Source organism: Leuresthes tenuis, unplaced genomic scaffold (genome assembly GCF_036924035.1).
Source record: "Leuresthes tenuis unplaced genomic scaffold, fLeuTen1.0.hap1 SCAF_14, whole genome shotgun sequence".
NCBI classification, from domain to species: domain Eukaryota; kingdom Metazoa; phylum Chordata; class Actinopteri; order Atheriniformes; family Atherinopsidae; genus Leuresthes; species Leuresthes tenuis.
In genome coordinates this window covers 19840647-19856266 of record NW_027325368.1, presented here as the reverse complement: position 1 = coordinate 19856266, position 15620 = coordinate 19840647, and the positions used below count along the sequence as shown (strand labels likewise).

At 42.4% G+C, this 15620-nt stretch overlaps 1 protein-coding gene across 1 annotated transcript in view; it reads left to right on the top strand.

Annotated features, from left to right (window-relative positions):
* The window catches only part of pappa2 (pappalysin 2), a 59006-nt gene that overhangs the window by 8489 nt on the left and 34897 nt on the right, over positions 1–15620 (top strand). The window contains exons 5-11 of the mRNA XM_072363043.1: positions 5128–5276; positions 8164–8303; positions 8495–8648; positions 8901–9093; positions 9723–9856; positions 12617–12799; positions 13371–13674. Of these exons, the coding sequence (XP_072219144.1) occupies positions 5128–5276; positions 8164–8303; positions 8495–8648; positions 8901–9093; positions 9723–9856; positions 12617–12799; positions 13371–13674 (1257 nt within the window). The remainder of the gene's footprint in view (positions 1–5127; positions 5277–8163; positions 8304–8494; positions 8649–8900; positions 9094–9722; positions 9857–12616; positions 12800–13370; positions 13675–15620) is intronic.

Here is a 15620-nt window from a genome sequence, read left to right as displayed (position 1 = left end):
ATGGATTACATGAAGTCTCGGCATGAGGCCGTCGGCCCAGGTTTTTAAGGACCTTAATTCAAGTCCTCAATGCAAATTGCAACCACAGGCCTTACACCACGCAATTAGGAAACAGGACATGTGAGTCACATATTTTCAAAATGACTTACATTTAACACAAAGGCAAATGAATGCATTCTAGAAATTCATCTAAATGTTTAACTGCATATGTCTGTGGTATTTAGGCTGAAACAAACGTTGTTATCCCCTCAACATATCCTGCCAGATGAATGTTTGTGAAAACAATAGGCAGTTTCTAAAAGTCTTTTGGAACGATCATATTTTTGTTTGGAGTCCAAAAAACTGATAAATTGATTTCCTCTATAATTTATTCCCAAAACAAAGATTGAAATATTTTGTCAGCGTCCTCTCTCCGCTGATTTAGGTGATTATTGCTTTTGGTGTTGGCGTGAGTGATTTCTTCTTTTTCTTCCTTTGCTCTAATGTAATGGGACATAATGTATTCCCACGGTGAATACAGGGAACATGACCTCACTACTCTCAGAGGTAGCTACGTCTCCGGTAGAGGCCGATTCTTTCAGATAAACAAAAGTTTTTTTTTTTTCTTTTTCTGTTCACATCATCGCATTTTTCTTCGAACCGTTACAGTTTGCTTTTTTTTTTTTTTTTGCACGATGAGAAAAGGTGGACAAAATCGGCGAGAGGCTGCATACATGGCAGAAAGGTTTATTTAACACTATGAGTCCAATGAGGCGGTGTCATTTGTCACACTCTAAAATCTAACGCTTTTCCAGCCTTCCGTGATGCTTCGCCTCCTATAAGGCCGTCTCGGCTGCTTTTATCTTTGTGCTCTGTTGATATCAGTCGTCTGGCCTTTGAGTCGGAAGTTACAGCTCGGTTTTCCCGGAGACTCTTGACTTTCCCTGCATATAAAAAAAAAGAAAAATAAATAAATGCCACTTCTTTCTGAGCATTTTCAGTGGCCGACGCATGAAGACAAGTTGAACCGGACAGCTCCCACGGGCACAACAGATGAGAGGGGAGACTGTGGCTGCACTGTCCAGCTCCCACGTGTTAATTTCTGCAGCTGTGCGAATGTAAAACAGGCTGACGCTGGAAAATAACATAGTGCTTACTTTCCTTCTCCTGGAAGACGCGGCGTAAAGTAAGGCAGAGCTTGCTGGTGTGTGGTCTCGTAGCGTGGCCATATGCAGGAAGTCCTTCAGGTGTGTCCTAAGTAAACGTTGAATTTTGTTGTCCTGTCATGAGCTCAGTGGGACAGAAACGGGGACAGAGAGGAAAAAAATGTGGTTTGTAGTTGGTATTCAGATGTTCCCTGTCTCAGCTTGAGAGGAGGTGGACACTGATGAAAAAAGTTGGACCTCTGGACAGCGCTGTGCTCCGTTGTCTGGCACAAACTGGAATTCAGCGCTCTGTTTCTCCACCACAATTTTATAGAATGTTTAATTTCTCAAAGAACACATGAAAAACATCTACCGCGCTTTCCTTTTTTGGTAACCATGGGAATCTGTTTTTGTGTGATCGGTCTAAGGTGTTCGCGTTGAGGTCAAGAGGCTTTTTGACACCATCGTTCTGGATGTCGGGCGGCTTTGCGTGAGAGACTTTCTGAAATAAAGCTTCTGCTGGTCAGACGCCGAGAGAAAAACTCAAAAGTCACAGTATGTGTGCACTTCACCAGCAGTGAATCTTGCCTGAGTCCCTGTCTATAAGCGCCTGACCCTCCACTAAAAACAACATCAAGGGCTAATACACAGGAAACTGGAGTGTCATAAAAAAACTGGGCTCTGTGGGCTCACAGTACTGTAGGTTTCGTGAAAGGTTCTGACCCCGAGCTTGTTGGAAATGCTTGCGTGTGTGTGTGTGTGTGTGTGTGCGCGCGCATGTCGCATGCATGTGTGCATCTGTGTTCCTGGATCACGACTCCAACTTTCTCAGGCAGAAGGAGAATTAATGTGAAGATGACATTTCGCTGGCATTTGTAGAGCACTGAAGCATTTTTATGTTTTGGATCTGGGTTTTTTGATATCTCCCCTCCACCCTCTCCTGTCCCTCAGCTCCTGGCCGGCTGTTCTGAATGTGGGACCCTATATGTGTGCAGCTGCTGCTGGCCAGTGCAAGGCCAGAGGTTTCGAAAGCCAGCTGCTGTCACGACACACATTTCTTGTTGCGAGCCAGTTGTACAGCGATGGCCAGGTACACTGGAGTACTCTGGCAAGACAATACAGAAAAAAGCGCGAAGGGAGAAAATGAAGGTGGAGCGGGAAAGGCATGAACCGAGAGAGTGAACCGAGTAGACAATCATGTCCATTTATGCTCATTATACTGTACATCCAGGCTTGTATACCTGGACAGTGTACTTGTTTGCGAAGGCTGCTGCCCTGAAAGCACTTCAGTTCCAGCCTTCTGTAATACTTAACATGCAGAATTTTATTACTGAAAAGTTTTATTGTTTAAGTCTTTTTTTTTTTCCACTATTAAAAGCATAGCTGTAGTGTTTCCAGTCGGGCCAATATTTCAAGCGATGTGTTTCAATGCGTGTGTGTTGGGGGGAGTCTATCCCAGCTGTCATTGGGCGAGAGGCAGGGTAAACCCTGGACAGGTCACCGGTCCATCACAGAGGGAAACGAGACAAACGACCACGCATGCTCACACTCACTCCTCACTTCTCTATTGGTTTGGTGTGTGATTGTTGGTTTCAGCCAGAGATTGACAAAAGTGGGCTTCTCGGCTTAAGCTGATCACTTTCAGACACCAGGAAAAAAAAAACAAAGTGCTCTGAGCTCAAACTGTAAATGTGGCTTTTGATAAATGACCTATGAGTGAAGTCATCTCTTCCAATGCACCCATTAAGACCCGAGCAAGTGTTTGGCTCACCGAGGCTTTTTATTTACTCATCCCCTCATGGTTGAGATCGGAGTGAAGTGCATTGTGAAGTATGTGACGTGTCAGAATATCTGCGTGACATTTGAAGTCCGTCTCCTGATTTCTGAGGTTTCAAATTGACTCGGTCGTCAACAATAATATTGAGAATGGACGCACATCTTTAGCTGTACATAGCGGCCGTGCTGGTGCTGACTCTGCAGTGGATTCACGCAGTGTTTGACTTGACTGCAACATTCTGTTAATTCATAACCGGGGCTTTCACTTCAATCATGTGGTCCCATTTATTTTTGTGCTACTTTGGCTGTATTCTTCCTTTGAGGCATCCTCTCAGTCTCCGAAGTTGAGGAGTCAACTCTTTAGTGGTCAATTTCTGTCATTTGTAATCGTGCTGCATATGGTGATGGATTCTGCACACAGCCTCAGCTGAACTCTGCTTCAGTGATGTAGAGAGAGCAAGGTTTTCCCCTTAAGTATCTTAAATCTAATACCTTATTTATTTGGGCGAAGTGCCTGAGAAAACACAATCTTATTTACTGTACAACACAGGCACCAAGGGAGGGATAGCATTAGGGGGAGGATTACCCACAGGCAGGACTCCTGGCTGCTGAGAAACGTCTTTGGACCAATTTGGAGTTGAAGAGCCTAACATAATTGTACAGTGACAGAAGTGTATAGGAGCATCTCTGCTTTCTTCTTCCAACCACTTAGATTTTTAATATTTTAACGAGCAAACCCGTCTATCCCTCAGGCTGTTGGAACAATGTAAGCAGCACTGTGCCAAACCTGATGAGCATTTTGAATGAACAACATAAACAATATTTCTGGGAGAAAAAAAAAACATGCACCTTTTAAAACCTTTTTAGGTTTAAGCACGATTAGATAATTATCTTAAACTTTGCCCTTCAGCGGAGCATAAACCCCCGACTTTGTTTTTCGGAAACAACAGAAAGCTCAGCATCCAAACACACCTGACTGAGTAAAAAATTCAGTTATGGCTTAGTTCTTTGAGCAAAGTTATCCTCACATCTGAAAAGGATCACATCAGCCTCAGAGTTAATGTGAAGAATACAACATGATACAATAATCTATTACGTTATGATAATCAAACGAGACTTTCCAGTCCAGTGCTTCGTCCGTGCGAGATAAAAGAAAATAACACCTCGGAAAAAGATGATTCATACATTTACCAGAATGCATTTTATGAATGTGAAGCAATCATACCAAGTGGTGTTCTTGGTCCTCTCAGCCAAATAGCTTATTTCTTTAATCAAGTGGTCACAAACCCCCCGGAAACCATGGGAGACTCGGGGGGGAAAAAAGCCCGAGTCTGTCTGCTGCTCGGGGCATTGGGCAGTTGGTGAGACCCGCTGCACTGCTCCCAAACCCAGAGGGGCCTTCTGGTGATAGGTGCAAAAGCTTTCCAGCTATGAAAGCAAAGGAGAAAAATGACATGTGACATCACCCCGCCGAGGAAAAACAAATTCTGCCTCAAACATCAAAGTTCTTCTGGGGTAATTTATCACTGACACGCAGAGAGATGTGGGAACGGTGGGCTGTGTGTAGGCGGGGGGGGGGGTTGGGGGGGGGGGGTGGTGACTGGGGGGGCTGCAGCAGTGTGAAGTAACCTGACCAACTCAAACAATTATGATTTAAAGTCATATTCAGGGAAAGACACGGATGTTGACGGATTGGAGCAAACTATCGATTTTTTTTATCGAGTATGCAGCACAAGTCATTAAACCTGTTCTCAGGAGACTGATTTGCTTTGCCGTGAGCCCAAATGATTCCTGCATGCTGCTGAGAACACTCACATTTTGTTAGATAAACACGGTTGGCTTTATTGTCACGAGCCTCTGTAAAGATGTTTTTGTCCTGGGTTCACACAAAAACACAAAAACGTTTTAGTTATCTGGGCTAAAATCAGCCTCTGCAATATTTGGATGCTGCCAATCTTAACACTTTCTATATGAAATGATAAGCTTTAACAAGTTCAACAAAACAGATGACAAACAGGGCCAATGATGAGCAGCGTAAGTGAGACCATGAAGGTATTGGGCCATTCTGGGTCACATATCTGTATCTTATTGGCTCGCATGCACAAACGCCACAAGGACATGTTTTGAGAGAACGGTGTCATTACTAACATTAAGGGTCTATAATGTCGTTAAATCCACTAAATATGTACTCATGGACCTCAAAATGTCTCTGTTTTTATTTCTGCAGGGCTTATATGAGTGTGAAAGAGCTAAAGGAGGAATTAAACCTAAGCGGCACAGACACACTCAATGTTTTCTTTGCCAGCAACTCAGTGCGTGAAGAACTGGCAGGAGCGGCAACCTGGCCATGGGCAAAAGAGGCTCTGACACACCAAGGTCAGTTACATAAGTATATCATCAAGCTTCACAAGTGTTGTGTATTTGTCTGTGTTTTTCTTTCTTTTTTCTTCTGTGTTGAAATGTCTGAATACAGTACCATTTCTTTACTTTTCTCTTTTTCCTTCACTCCTTTCTCACTTGGAATTTTCCATTTTCTCTCTTTGCCTCTTCGACGGTCTCGTTTTTTTTCTCTCGAGCCATCCCTTCATCGTCTCTCTGTCCTTTGTTGTCTGGTTTGGACATATTTGAATTAGAAGGCAAAGGCAACTGGAGCTGGCAGAGATTCTCCCGGCACATTGCCTCTTTCCTCTTAAAATCATTAGTCCTCTTTCCACAGGAAAAAGACAATCTACCTAACAACAATCCCAAAATAAACACCATTGTTGCCACCTTGCCAGCTGTTCATTATTAATTCATGAGCGTTTATTTTCTTTCCTTGTGCCAATGCAAAGTGCTTTGGGTGCTCAAATGTGGACACATAGAATAGAAATATTAGTATTCTTTAAAGAAAATCCCTCGTTGAGAGAATTTGTTTGTTCCAAATCCATGAAATGCAGCTTGTTCTCAGACTTTGTTCCTAACAAGGATGTGACACTTCAGAACAAGAAGAATGACGAACAAGTTGGCAAATACTTTATACCAGTCTCTTTCTTTGCACCAAAGTACGTCATCAGCAACAATAGCACAACAATAATAGTCCTTTCTCCTTTGCTGTTTCCTTTTAAGTTTGACCAGGGAAGCATAGTTCATTTTGACAGTAATTTGTGGATGTAAGGGTGTTTTAAAAACAAATGCTTACTCAAGATTGACACTTGATTGATATTTGATTCTGCTGCTGTTAGTCAATAACAAGAAAATGAGAACAGCGGGCTTCTGATGAAGATGAAAGGAAAGTGAAGTGACGACAGCTTACAGTGATTTCAATTTTGAAAGCGGTTCGTCTTTATTCTCTCTCAGTACAACATCTGTAAAACTTAGATATGATACGTGAAACTTACATTCGGTGTGTATCTTTTCATTGTGACACATGAGGAATCATAACATAAGTGTTAGTACACTCAAACAAGATCCTCACAATAATTTGGAACTTTCAGATGATTTATTGGGTTTTTATCATATTCTAAAAAAAAAAAACGGGAAAAAATGACCCAAAACACACACCTCGATGGATTTGACCATTGCTGCAAATAAGACTGTGGATCAGAGGGAGAATGGGAAGAGGGGCATCTTTCTTCTTTTTACTGATCTTTTCCCATCTATGTTTTTATGGTGAACTTCTGAGGCAAAAGATTTTTGTTTAAGGTCACGTGTTTATATGGATTTTCTAATGCCGCCGCTGGACAAGATCAGAATCTGCATTCTGAACATCTTCCCCTGAACATACGACGTTGGGTGTATGCATCAAACTTTGCAAACGTTTTTCTGGTATTTCATCATGATCTGGCATCTTTTGTTATTTCTTATTAAATAAAAATGATGTAATTTACCATGTTATGCTTCTGTAGATCTGTGGAATTGAGGTAGCTGGTAATTTTCAAACTGTGCTGCCGCTCGTTTTATTGCTCGGCAGCTCTATAAAATCACACTGTTGAATTTAGTTCTCTGCGGAAAGTGTCCGACATCACATTCATTCCAGTTTCGCAACATCTGCCTCCGTTTATAGTAGAAGTTGTTGCATGAAGAGTTGTCTCCGGAGGCCTTGTTATTCTTTCGTGGCAATGTATTTAACGTCTTAATTGCTCAATCTCTTCACCACTGAACACACTACTTAGAGGTAGTGCGCTTAGAGGACCAATAACTCTGGCTGGTTTATAATTCTGTGAGTGAAAAAAAAGAAAAGGAAAGAAAACAGACCAAATTAGATTTTTTTTTTCATAGAAGAAATAACATTAACAAAAAAATAATAATAATAATAGTAATGTAATATGCGGATCCGGTTGAAAAAACTTCAATGTGTCCGTATATACGCAGCAAACAGTTTACTTAGTTGCTGTGTGATCTAGAGGACATACCAACAAACAGGACTTGAAAACATACCTCTTTACAAGGGGAAGGAGTTAATGCACTCCTTGTCTAGGTAGACAGACTTAAGAGTCCCTAAGAACTCAACACAACAAGATGAGATAAATGTGTAGTCACAAAAACTTAAATACAAGGAATATTTTTATTTCTTTATGGTCATTTTTGTTCGTTTGTCTCCTCTGAAATGATAAAAGAAGAGCTGGATGATAGATCTGGTTGCTCATCATGGTTTTAGATACTGTAATCTAGAAGAAGTGTTAATAGCATTAGTAATCTGAAAGATTACCAGTTCATATGTCTCCGTCAGGTGAGGACGGTGTTGAGGCGTTGCTCTGTTTTAATCTTTATTTCCTTTTCTTTTTTTCTATATCTTTGTTCAACCCCAATTCTGAAAAAATATTGGGCTGACATGTAGAACGTTAATGGAAACAGAATGCAGTTTCATTGCTGAGACCCTGGTCCAACTTTACTTCTGAGAGACTCTGCTTCTCTAAGGTGCTCTTTTTATGCCGAGGCGTGTAGCCAATTAAACCGTATCAGTTGCAACATGTTCTTCAAGCTGTTGTTGGGAACTTTTTAGAGACACACTGCTGCCATCAAATTCAAGATGAGCCGATATTCGTCACGTGAGAATAAAATCGTTTCGTTTTCAATATTTTAGATGTTTTCTGTGTTCTGCTCTGAATTAAAATCGTGGTTGATGACATTTGCAGATCACCGCAGTCTGTTTTTCTTGACATTTTACTCAGCGCCCCGACATTGTTGGAACTGTGGTCGTTCACACTACTGACTGTGACTGATCGGCACGAAAATCTGGATTTTATTAATACTGTAATTTTGCTGTGAAACTTGCCTTCTGTAGGGGGGATGGTCCTGAACCCGTCCTACTTTGGTACAATGGGCCACTACAACACAATGATCCACGAGATGGGACACATATTTGGATTGTACCATGTCTTCAAGGGGGTTAGTGAGCGGGACTCCTGCGATGACCCATGTCAGGTGGGATTGATAAAAGCTGCGCTCTGTGATGAATCTTATAATGAGCTGTATTTGCAAAACAGAAGAAGTGAATGTATAAATAAAGATTTAAACCTGATATCTTCAGTTCCTCGAAAATGGCATGAAGTCAGTTTAAAGAATTATCAGTGGGCTCTGTTTGGTGTCATCAGCTCTGTCATATGCATTTGCAGGAGATCACCCCGTCCATGGAGACAGGGGATCTGTGTGCCGACACCGCCCCAACTCCCAAATCCAAAGCCTGCCAAGACCCCGGAGCTGTCAATGACACGTGTGGGTTCACCACCTACCAGGACACCCCTTACAGCAATTACATGAGTTACACAGGTAAAGTGGATGAGCATTTTGTTCTCGGGTGGTTGTTGAACAGAATAAATGACCCTTCAAACAAACCGGTTGCATTGCATTGCTGTTAAAGACAGTGCTGCTGCAGGTGTTGTCCCAGCTCTTCACTGTAGATATCAGCAATGCATTTAGGGATTTCCAAACATGCTGCATAGTAAAACAGCAGTTACGGCCTTTGTTTGAACCCGATGTACAAAGATTAACTGGAGCTCTCCCTCAATTTCACCTCATCAGATGACAACTGCACCAACCACTTCACTCCGAATCAAGTTGCCAGGATGCACTGTTACATTGACCTGATCTACCAGAAGTGGCTGATGCACCATCAACCTGCCCCTATCCCTCTCGCCCCCATAGTGACTGACCAGAGCACAGATTCTGTCTCGATATATTGGCTCCCACCTCTGAGAGGTCCACTTTATCAAAGGTATGACTTCTGGGGTACCTGATTTGACCTCTTTGTTCTGTCCGTTGTCTCCATTTGCCTTGGAAAGGTGCTGTACTTTTACCATAATGCTGACGATAACAACAGACAAAGAATTTGAAGCTATGGGGCTTCTTAATCAGTGTTCATTTAATACAAAGTTTTTGCAAAGTACCTTTGTTATGAAGAAGGAAGTAAGTGGCAGATAAGCTATTATACACTTGTGCTCTGTTGAGATCGCTGCTGGCAAAGCCAGCAATTTGTTGCATGTGTTGCTTTCTTTAGTCTAATGTAAAAATAAAAGGGAATTATTTGCCAATCAAGGAACACAATAGAGGGTAGTAGAATGTATGTATGTTAGTCTTTTGAAGAGCTCAGAGCATTTGGTAAAAAAAACAAAAAAACAGTGTAAAAGAATGTAAAGTTCTGAATATGATTCATCTTCAAATTCTAACAGAAACAGCTAGATTTCGTAACAGCAGCGTGCTTGAAATGGCATGCAGCCTCCTCCATAAGCAATCAAACCGATGCTCATTTATTGACAGTCGACAGTTAAGATTGGTCCATGTTTACTGCAGCGCTTTGGTCTGGAAATTTTCCATAATCATTAGTTCTATTTTCTTTTGTCCTAGTTCCTCATTTCATGTGTCTGGCATCAACTGCGGAGACTGTGAGAAGGACGGCGTCTTCCACCAGTACGCTTATGAGGCGTCGTCGCCTCGCATCTGCGACACATCAGGCTACTGGACACCCGACGAGGCAATCGGTCAGTCAAATTATCGGTGTGTGTGTGTGTGTTTGTCTGCGCAACTCTGCGGCTAATTGGAGGAATCACTCTCACGTTCTTTTTTTTTTCTGAAAACCTGGATTTTGTTTGAGAACCATAGCCCCCTGTATGTGCAACAACCATCAACAAAATCAGTGGGAGAATGAACAGAACTGACAACGAAACACTGCCAGAGTTGAATCAAAATGGTTTATTTTTCCACTGTTGGTATCCAGTCAAATAAATAATGCAATGTTCAATTGAAAATATTTGGTGGTAACGAGGCATATGGTTGTTTTTATTCATATTTCCTCCAGAAATCTACAGTTAAGTACTTCCACTGACGCAATTTTCTTCATTAATAAGTATTGACAGTAAGGAATGCGGCGGTTTCAGGTTTAAGTTCTACTTCTGTCTCTTGTTTTTGTCGAGCAGATCGACTCCCGCTCACTTTCTCACACACAAACACACAAAGTCTCTTCCCTGTAAACTTCAGGTGCGTGCAAGGCTAATGGCCCCTGGAAGAGGAAAGGCAGAAAATCATTAAATGATAATAGCCCTCAGTCTTATTTAGCCAAAGCGAGAACAAAGATTATTAGGGTAAGCATCTAGTCTGGCTAATGTTTAGGTGCTGTTCAAACACTGAACCCCCGTCATAAAGCAAAAAGTGGGTCCTGTAGCACTGTACTTTTGAACATTACCCTTCATGTAACCACATGGTCTTTGTTATTCCAATTATAATTTCTGTGGAGGCATGGTTTCTTTTGACATGACGTATAGGGTGAGAGGAAAAAAACGGGAAAGAGAAAGGAACACGATAAAATAAACAAGGCACAACATGGGAGAGAGGGAAGACATGAAACAAAAGAGTTATGCAGAAGAAAAACACGATTGTTCACACACAACAACACTTTCCTTCTCCTCCATGGAAACTCTATCCTAATATGTGGAAATCCTCTGCTGGAATTTATGCTTTGAAAACAAGCGGCAAAGAGGAACTAGGGGGATTACGGCTCCCTCATTCGCTGTGGGATCATAATGATGATAAAGAGTCAATTACAGTCTTACTCTAAACAGCGGTATGCGCATGAGAGGAGACAGCCAGTCTGCTGGCTTCCCTCACTCCCTTTTCACCATGTCCCACTTGTAAAGACAATGTGTGGGTCACTTCATCTGCCAGCAGACATGGGCCATAGCACCTTCAGCAAGGAGAGGTAGACAGGAATTGGACAGCATCAGCCCCCTCAAAAAGGTACCTGTGCCAGCGCTGACTGACTGATTGATGGATTTGAGTCTGTTTTAGGCTCGTTGTTCCTGTTGGGAGGAATTTAGTCAGTTAATCAGTGTGGTGCATGGAGTTTTGGAGAGGTTTTCATTTCAAAATGAGAAGATTTGAATAAGTTAATGGTGCATAAAGCTGTCAAATGTACTGTAGGGAGCAGAGAAATGGGCTGAAATGTTGAAAGTCTGCAGCTGATAAGATCTCAATAGTCTTTCTGAAGCTGACGAGTAAACAACACTGACAACTGAGTGACAGGAACTGCGCGGAAAAATATGGTCTACAACGGTGATTAGGAGATTAGGTCATACATGTCAAAAGTAACTTCCACGTGGGCTTCAGCATCAAGAAGCTGATGCAGTCATTGCTGAACTGAGATTTATGAGAACCAGCAAGAAGAGCACCGGTAGTGTCATAAGTCAAGGAGGTAGAGGACGCAAACGCTGAATTACCAGGAAGGAGGCGAGAACTGGTGATGAGGAAGAGCAAAAGGTTTTATTGAAAAACTAAACTTAAGGTGCTGCCAAGGCAGGAGCAAAAAAATGCTATCTAAAGTAAAACAGAACTAAGGAGGGACAGACAGACCGACTGACAAGTAAAACACGGAGAGCTAAAACAACCTACATACAATGGCCTGGCACTGAAGAGAGGAAAACCTGGAGGATGTATACTGGGGTGATGATAAAAATGAGGATCAGGTGTGGCGATCAGAAACTGAAGAGCTGGTGTGACAGAAAGAAAAAATCTGAAATCTCTTCCCATCTCGCTGACTGAAGATCATGAATCCATGCAGACTCCTTAAAGAATAGGTCACAGTAAAAGGCTGCTTTAAAGGCTCAGAGTAACAGCAGGCGTGCGGTATCAGTTTCACTTTGATGTGCAGTATATAGCACCAGATCACAACATAAGTCATCTCCAGGCATTTTACATAGTGCGGTCAAGACCTTACGCCGTCGTTGACGGAGACTCAGCAGTTCCCTCTCAGCAAAGATTTGTTGAGAGAAGAGAAGAAAGAAAAAAAAATCCCTTTAAATAGGAAGAAACTTCCAGCCAGAGTCGGGGAGAAAGGCCATCTGTCTTGAGGTTAAGTCAGGGAAGACAAACTTATCATAGTTGATCCATTCAGTTTAAAAGCCTGGCTTTACGTGCTTTGGTTTGTCATACACTAATTCCCACAAGTGCAAAAAACGCAAGTGACAGACGGTGCTTTAGACCGTTGATTTGGAAAGGAATCCTGATCTTTATGCAGTGAAAGGGATTCCTACTACTTTTTTTTTTTTATATGATAAGCATAGAGCTGCTGCACTAAAGCATGTGCGAGAAATGTTCATCTTAATGCCTACATGATTGACAGAAAGGTAACTCAAATTTGAGAAATCAGTTGTCCCTACATTGTGTTCTTCTCTATTTCCCCAGCTTTATGGGTATGGGATGAATAATGTGTGTGTGTCTGTGTGTGTTTGCTATACTGTCAACACCAGGGCCGCCTGACGTGGAGCAGCCCTGCGAACCCAGTCTGCAGGCATGGAGTCCTGAGCTCAGTCTCTATGACACCAATGTGACGTCACCATGTCCCGACACGGAGGGCTGCGCCCTCAAACTGACATTCCTGCACCCCGTCATTCCACATGCACTTACACTCTGGGTCACCTACATCTCATCAAGTAAGTGTCAGTTCATAAGAAATGTTTCACCGACACATTAGATATGCTGGATAGAGCCAGATCCTACTTGTTGCAGACATAATAACAGTAATGAATTGACTGGAGTGACTGGAACCATAAAACAACGTGCAGTGAGCCAAGTGAGCTAAATTCTCCGCACCAGACAAGCGTGCAATTGCCCAAACTCAAGAAATTTAAAGCTGCTCATGTGCAGGCAGGTGCTTGGAGCTTCACCTGAGTAGTCTGTCAGGTCTCGGCCATCTCATCAGCGAATATTTATGAATCTAGCTGCAAGTCGTTTTTCTCAGTCATGAATCTTAACTTTTGGTTTTCTCAGCTAACCCCGAATGTTTTCATCTACTTACTGTTCGTGTTGATTTAGCCAACACATACTGAGACCTGAACATGCTTTATTGAAACAATTTCATACTCCCTGCCGCTTCATTTAACTCTGCTGTTCTAAAGTCAGCATAAAATGTACAGTTTACATGCAATATATTCACAGAAGCAGGAAGTTATAGCAAAGAAAATACAGTGTTAACAAACATCATATTCTTTTACGCTCTCTCAGACAACCCAGCCATAGCCAGCATCGAGCTGATCACAGAGGCGGGGCAAAGCATTGATCTCGGACCGCAGCACGTCTTCTGCGACATGCCCCTCACCGTGCGCCTCGACACCCACAATGTCGCCGTCGCAGCCATAAAATTCTTCACCTTTGATGAGAAGATGGAGATCGATGCAGCCATGCTGTCTTCAGGCCCTGGCAGCCCTCTGTGCTCCAGCTGCCAGCCTCTGCTGTACCGAGTTCAACGTCGGCCACCTTTCAGTAGTAAATCCCCCTCGCCTCAGCCTCAGCAAACGTTCAGAGACAGGTAAAGGCTAAATGTTGGAAGGTATTCGTAGAGGCAAAAATCATTCATTTGATTGCAATGACCGCAGTTATGCTAACAAAATTACAATCAAATGTCATAGTGTAGTGGTGTAGAAATAACCTTAATGAGGGAATTAATCCTAATCAAAGGATCTTGATCCAGAACAACAACATGGTCTAAAATCCACCTTTTTATTTATAGAGTCAGGCTTAAAGTCAGACACAATAGCAGCTGAAAATGTCACACTCGCATCCCTCTCAGACATCAGTAGCGCAGAAGTAAACAAGAAAAAAAGGTGAAGCCAACACGGAATACAGATGGCGCAGCAAATATGCGTGCGTGTCTACTTATACATAGATATGTCTCTTGGAGTCTGGTTCTGCTTGAAAAGCTCAAAACACAAGTGTTTCCAACATGGGGATGCCGAGTGTAGCCGATCCAAATCTGTTTCAACAACCAAATACTAAATCAAAAGCTTGCTAAGTTGAATCAGTCTGTATCCCGTCTATTACTGCAGGGTGACCAGATGATTACTGGAATCCAAATCTAAAGCCACAAGCCTGTTTTCATGTCTCAGCAAATAGCAGCCCCCCCCCCCCCCCCCCCAAAAAAAACTGTTTTGTATCATAAACCCAAAGGTGACATGTACCTGCCAGGATATGACAGCCGTCACATGAGTTCAAAAGCAGCGCGGCTCTGAGAATTTGTCACTGTTTTACTGAGCAGTGCGGCTGTTAGGTGGACGCAGCTTCAGAAACAGTTTATTTTTCAGGGAACACGTCTCCAATGTTACACAAGCTGTGTCTAAGTGCAAAAAGATGTAAGAACCAGTGGGAATTGAGTTATGTGGGACTGAGGAGGGCAGAGAGAGGTTGATGCTGGGAGAAGAGGGTGTTTGAGAGCAATGAGCTTGGAAATGAAGGAGAGAGCGGGATAGTGGAGAGTAGAGGACATGAAAAAGATGAGGAGAGGGGAGGAGGACAGATAGTAATTGGAGTGATAAAGGTATGCAGAGACACAAAAGAGAGGTGTAGGCAGAGTAGGGATTTGAGAAGAAATTAAAGTTAAAGTCAAGGATACTGTTAGTGCGGCATGGAGAGGTGAGTTATGAGGACAGCAGAGCAAGTGTGAGGCGCAGCAAGGAGAGGCAAATACTTTTCATTCTTTACCTTTTCTTTTTTAATAACAACTGAATGCCAGTATAACTGCTAAGTCAACTGTGTATATTGAAATAAATCCTTATCTTTGATTTTAAACCCAGTAAATTAAGTTAATACTATTTGAACTTAGCCATAAACAACAACACATGACATTACATTTACTAAACGAAAGCTGAGCTGAAACGCAGAGACGATATCTGAAAGACAAGGTTTTGTCAGTTTGCTGGCCTGGAGCGTTCAGGTTTTTGTTAAGACCATGCCAAAGAGGGAAGGCATCAGTGCTGCTTCCCATCAACCTGGGGAAGGGTTATAAGGCCATTTTCCAAAATGCTTCTGATGGAACACAGCATGGGTTTGCAAAGCTGCATCTGAACAAACCGCAAGACTTCTGGAACAATGTCCTTTAGACAGACCAGACCAAAATAGAGATGTGTGGCCTCTGAAAACCAAACACCGCATATCAGCACAAACACCGCATACAACTAAAGTCAAGCATGGTGGTGGAGGGCTGATGATTTGGGCTTGTTTTACAGCCACAGGACCTTGGTACCTTGAGTTGACCCTGAAGTCCTCTGTACACAAAGTATTCTAGAGTCTGATGCAGGGTTATTCGCAACGATCCTAAATGCAGCAGTAAAATTTACAACTGAAAAAATAAGAGCCCAAGTGTTGCAGTGACCCAGTAAAAGCCCAGAACCTCAACCTGGCTCAAATAAGAAAGGAGTGAAGGAACATTGTAATGAAGACTGGGCCAAAGTTCCTCCTGAAGCAAGTGAGAGTCATAAA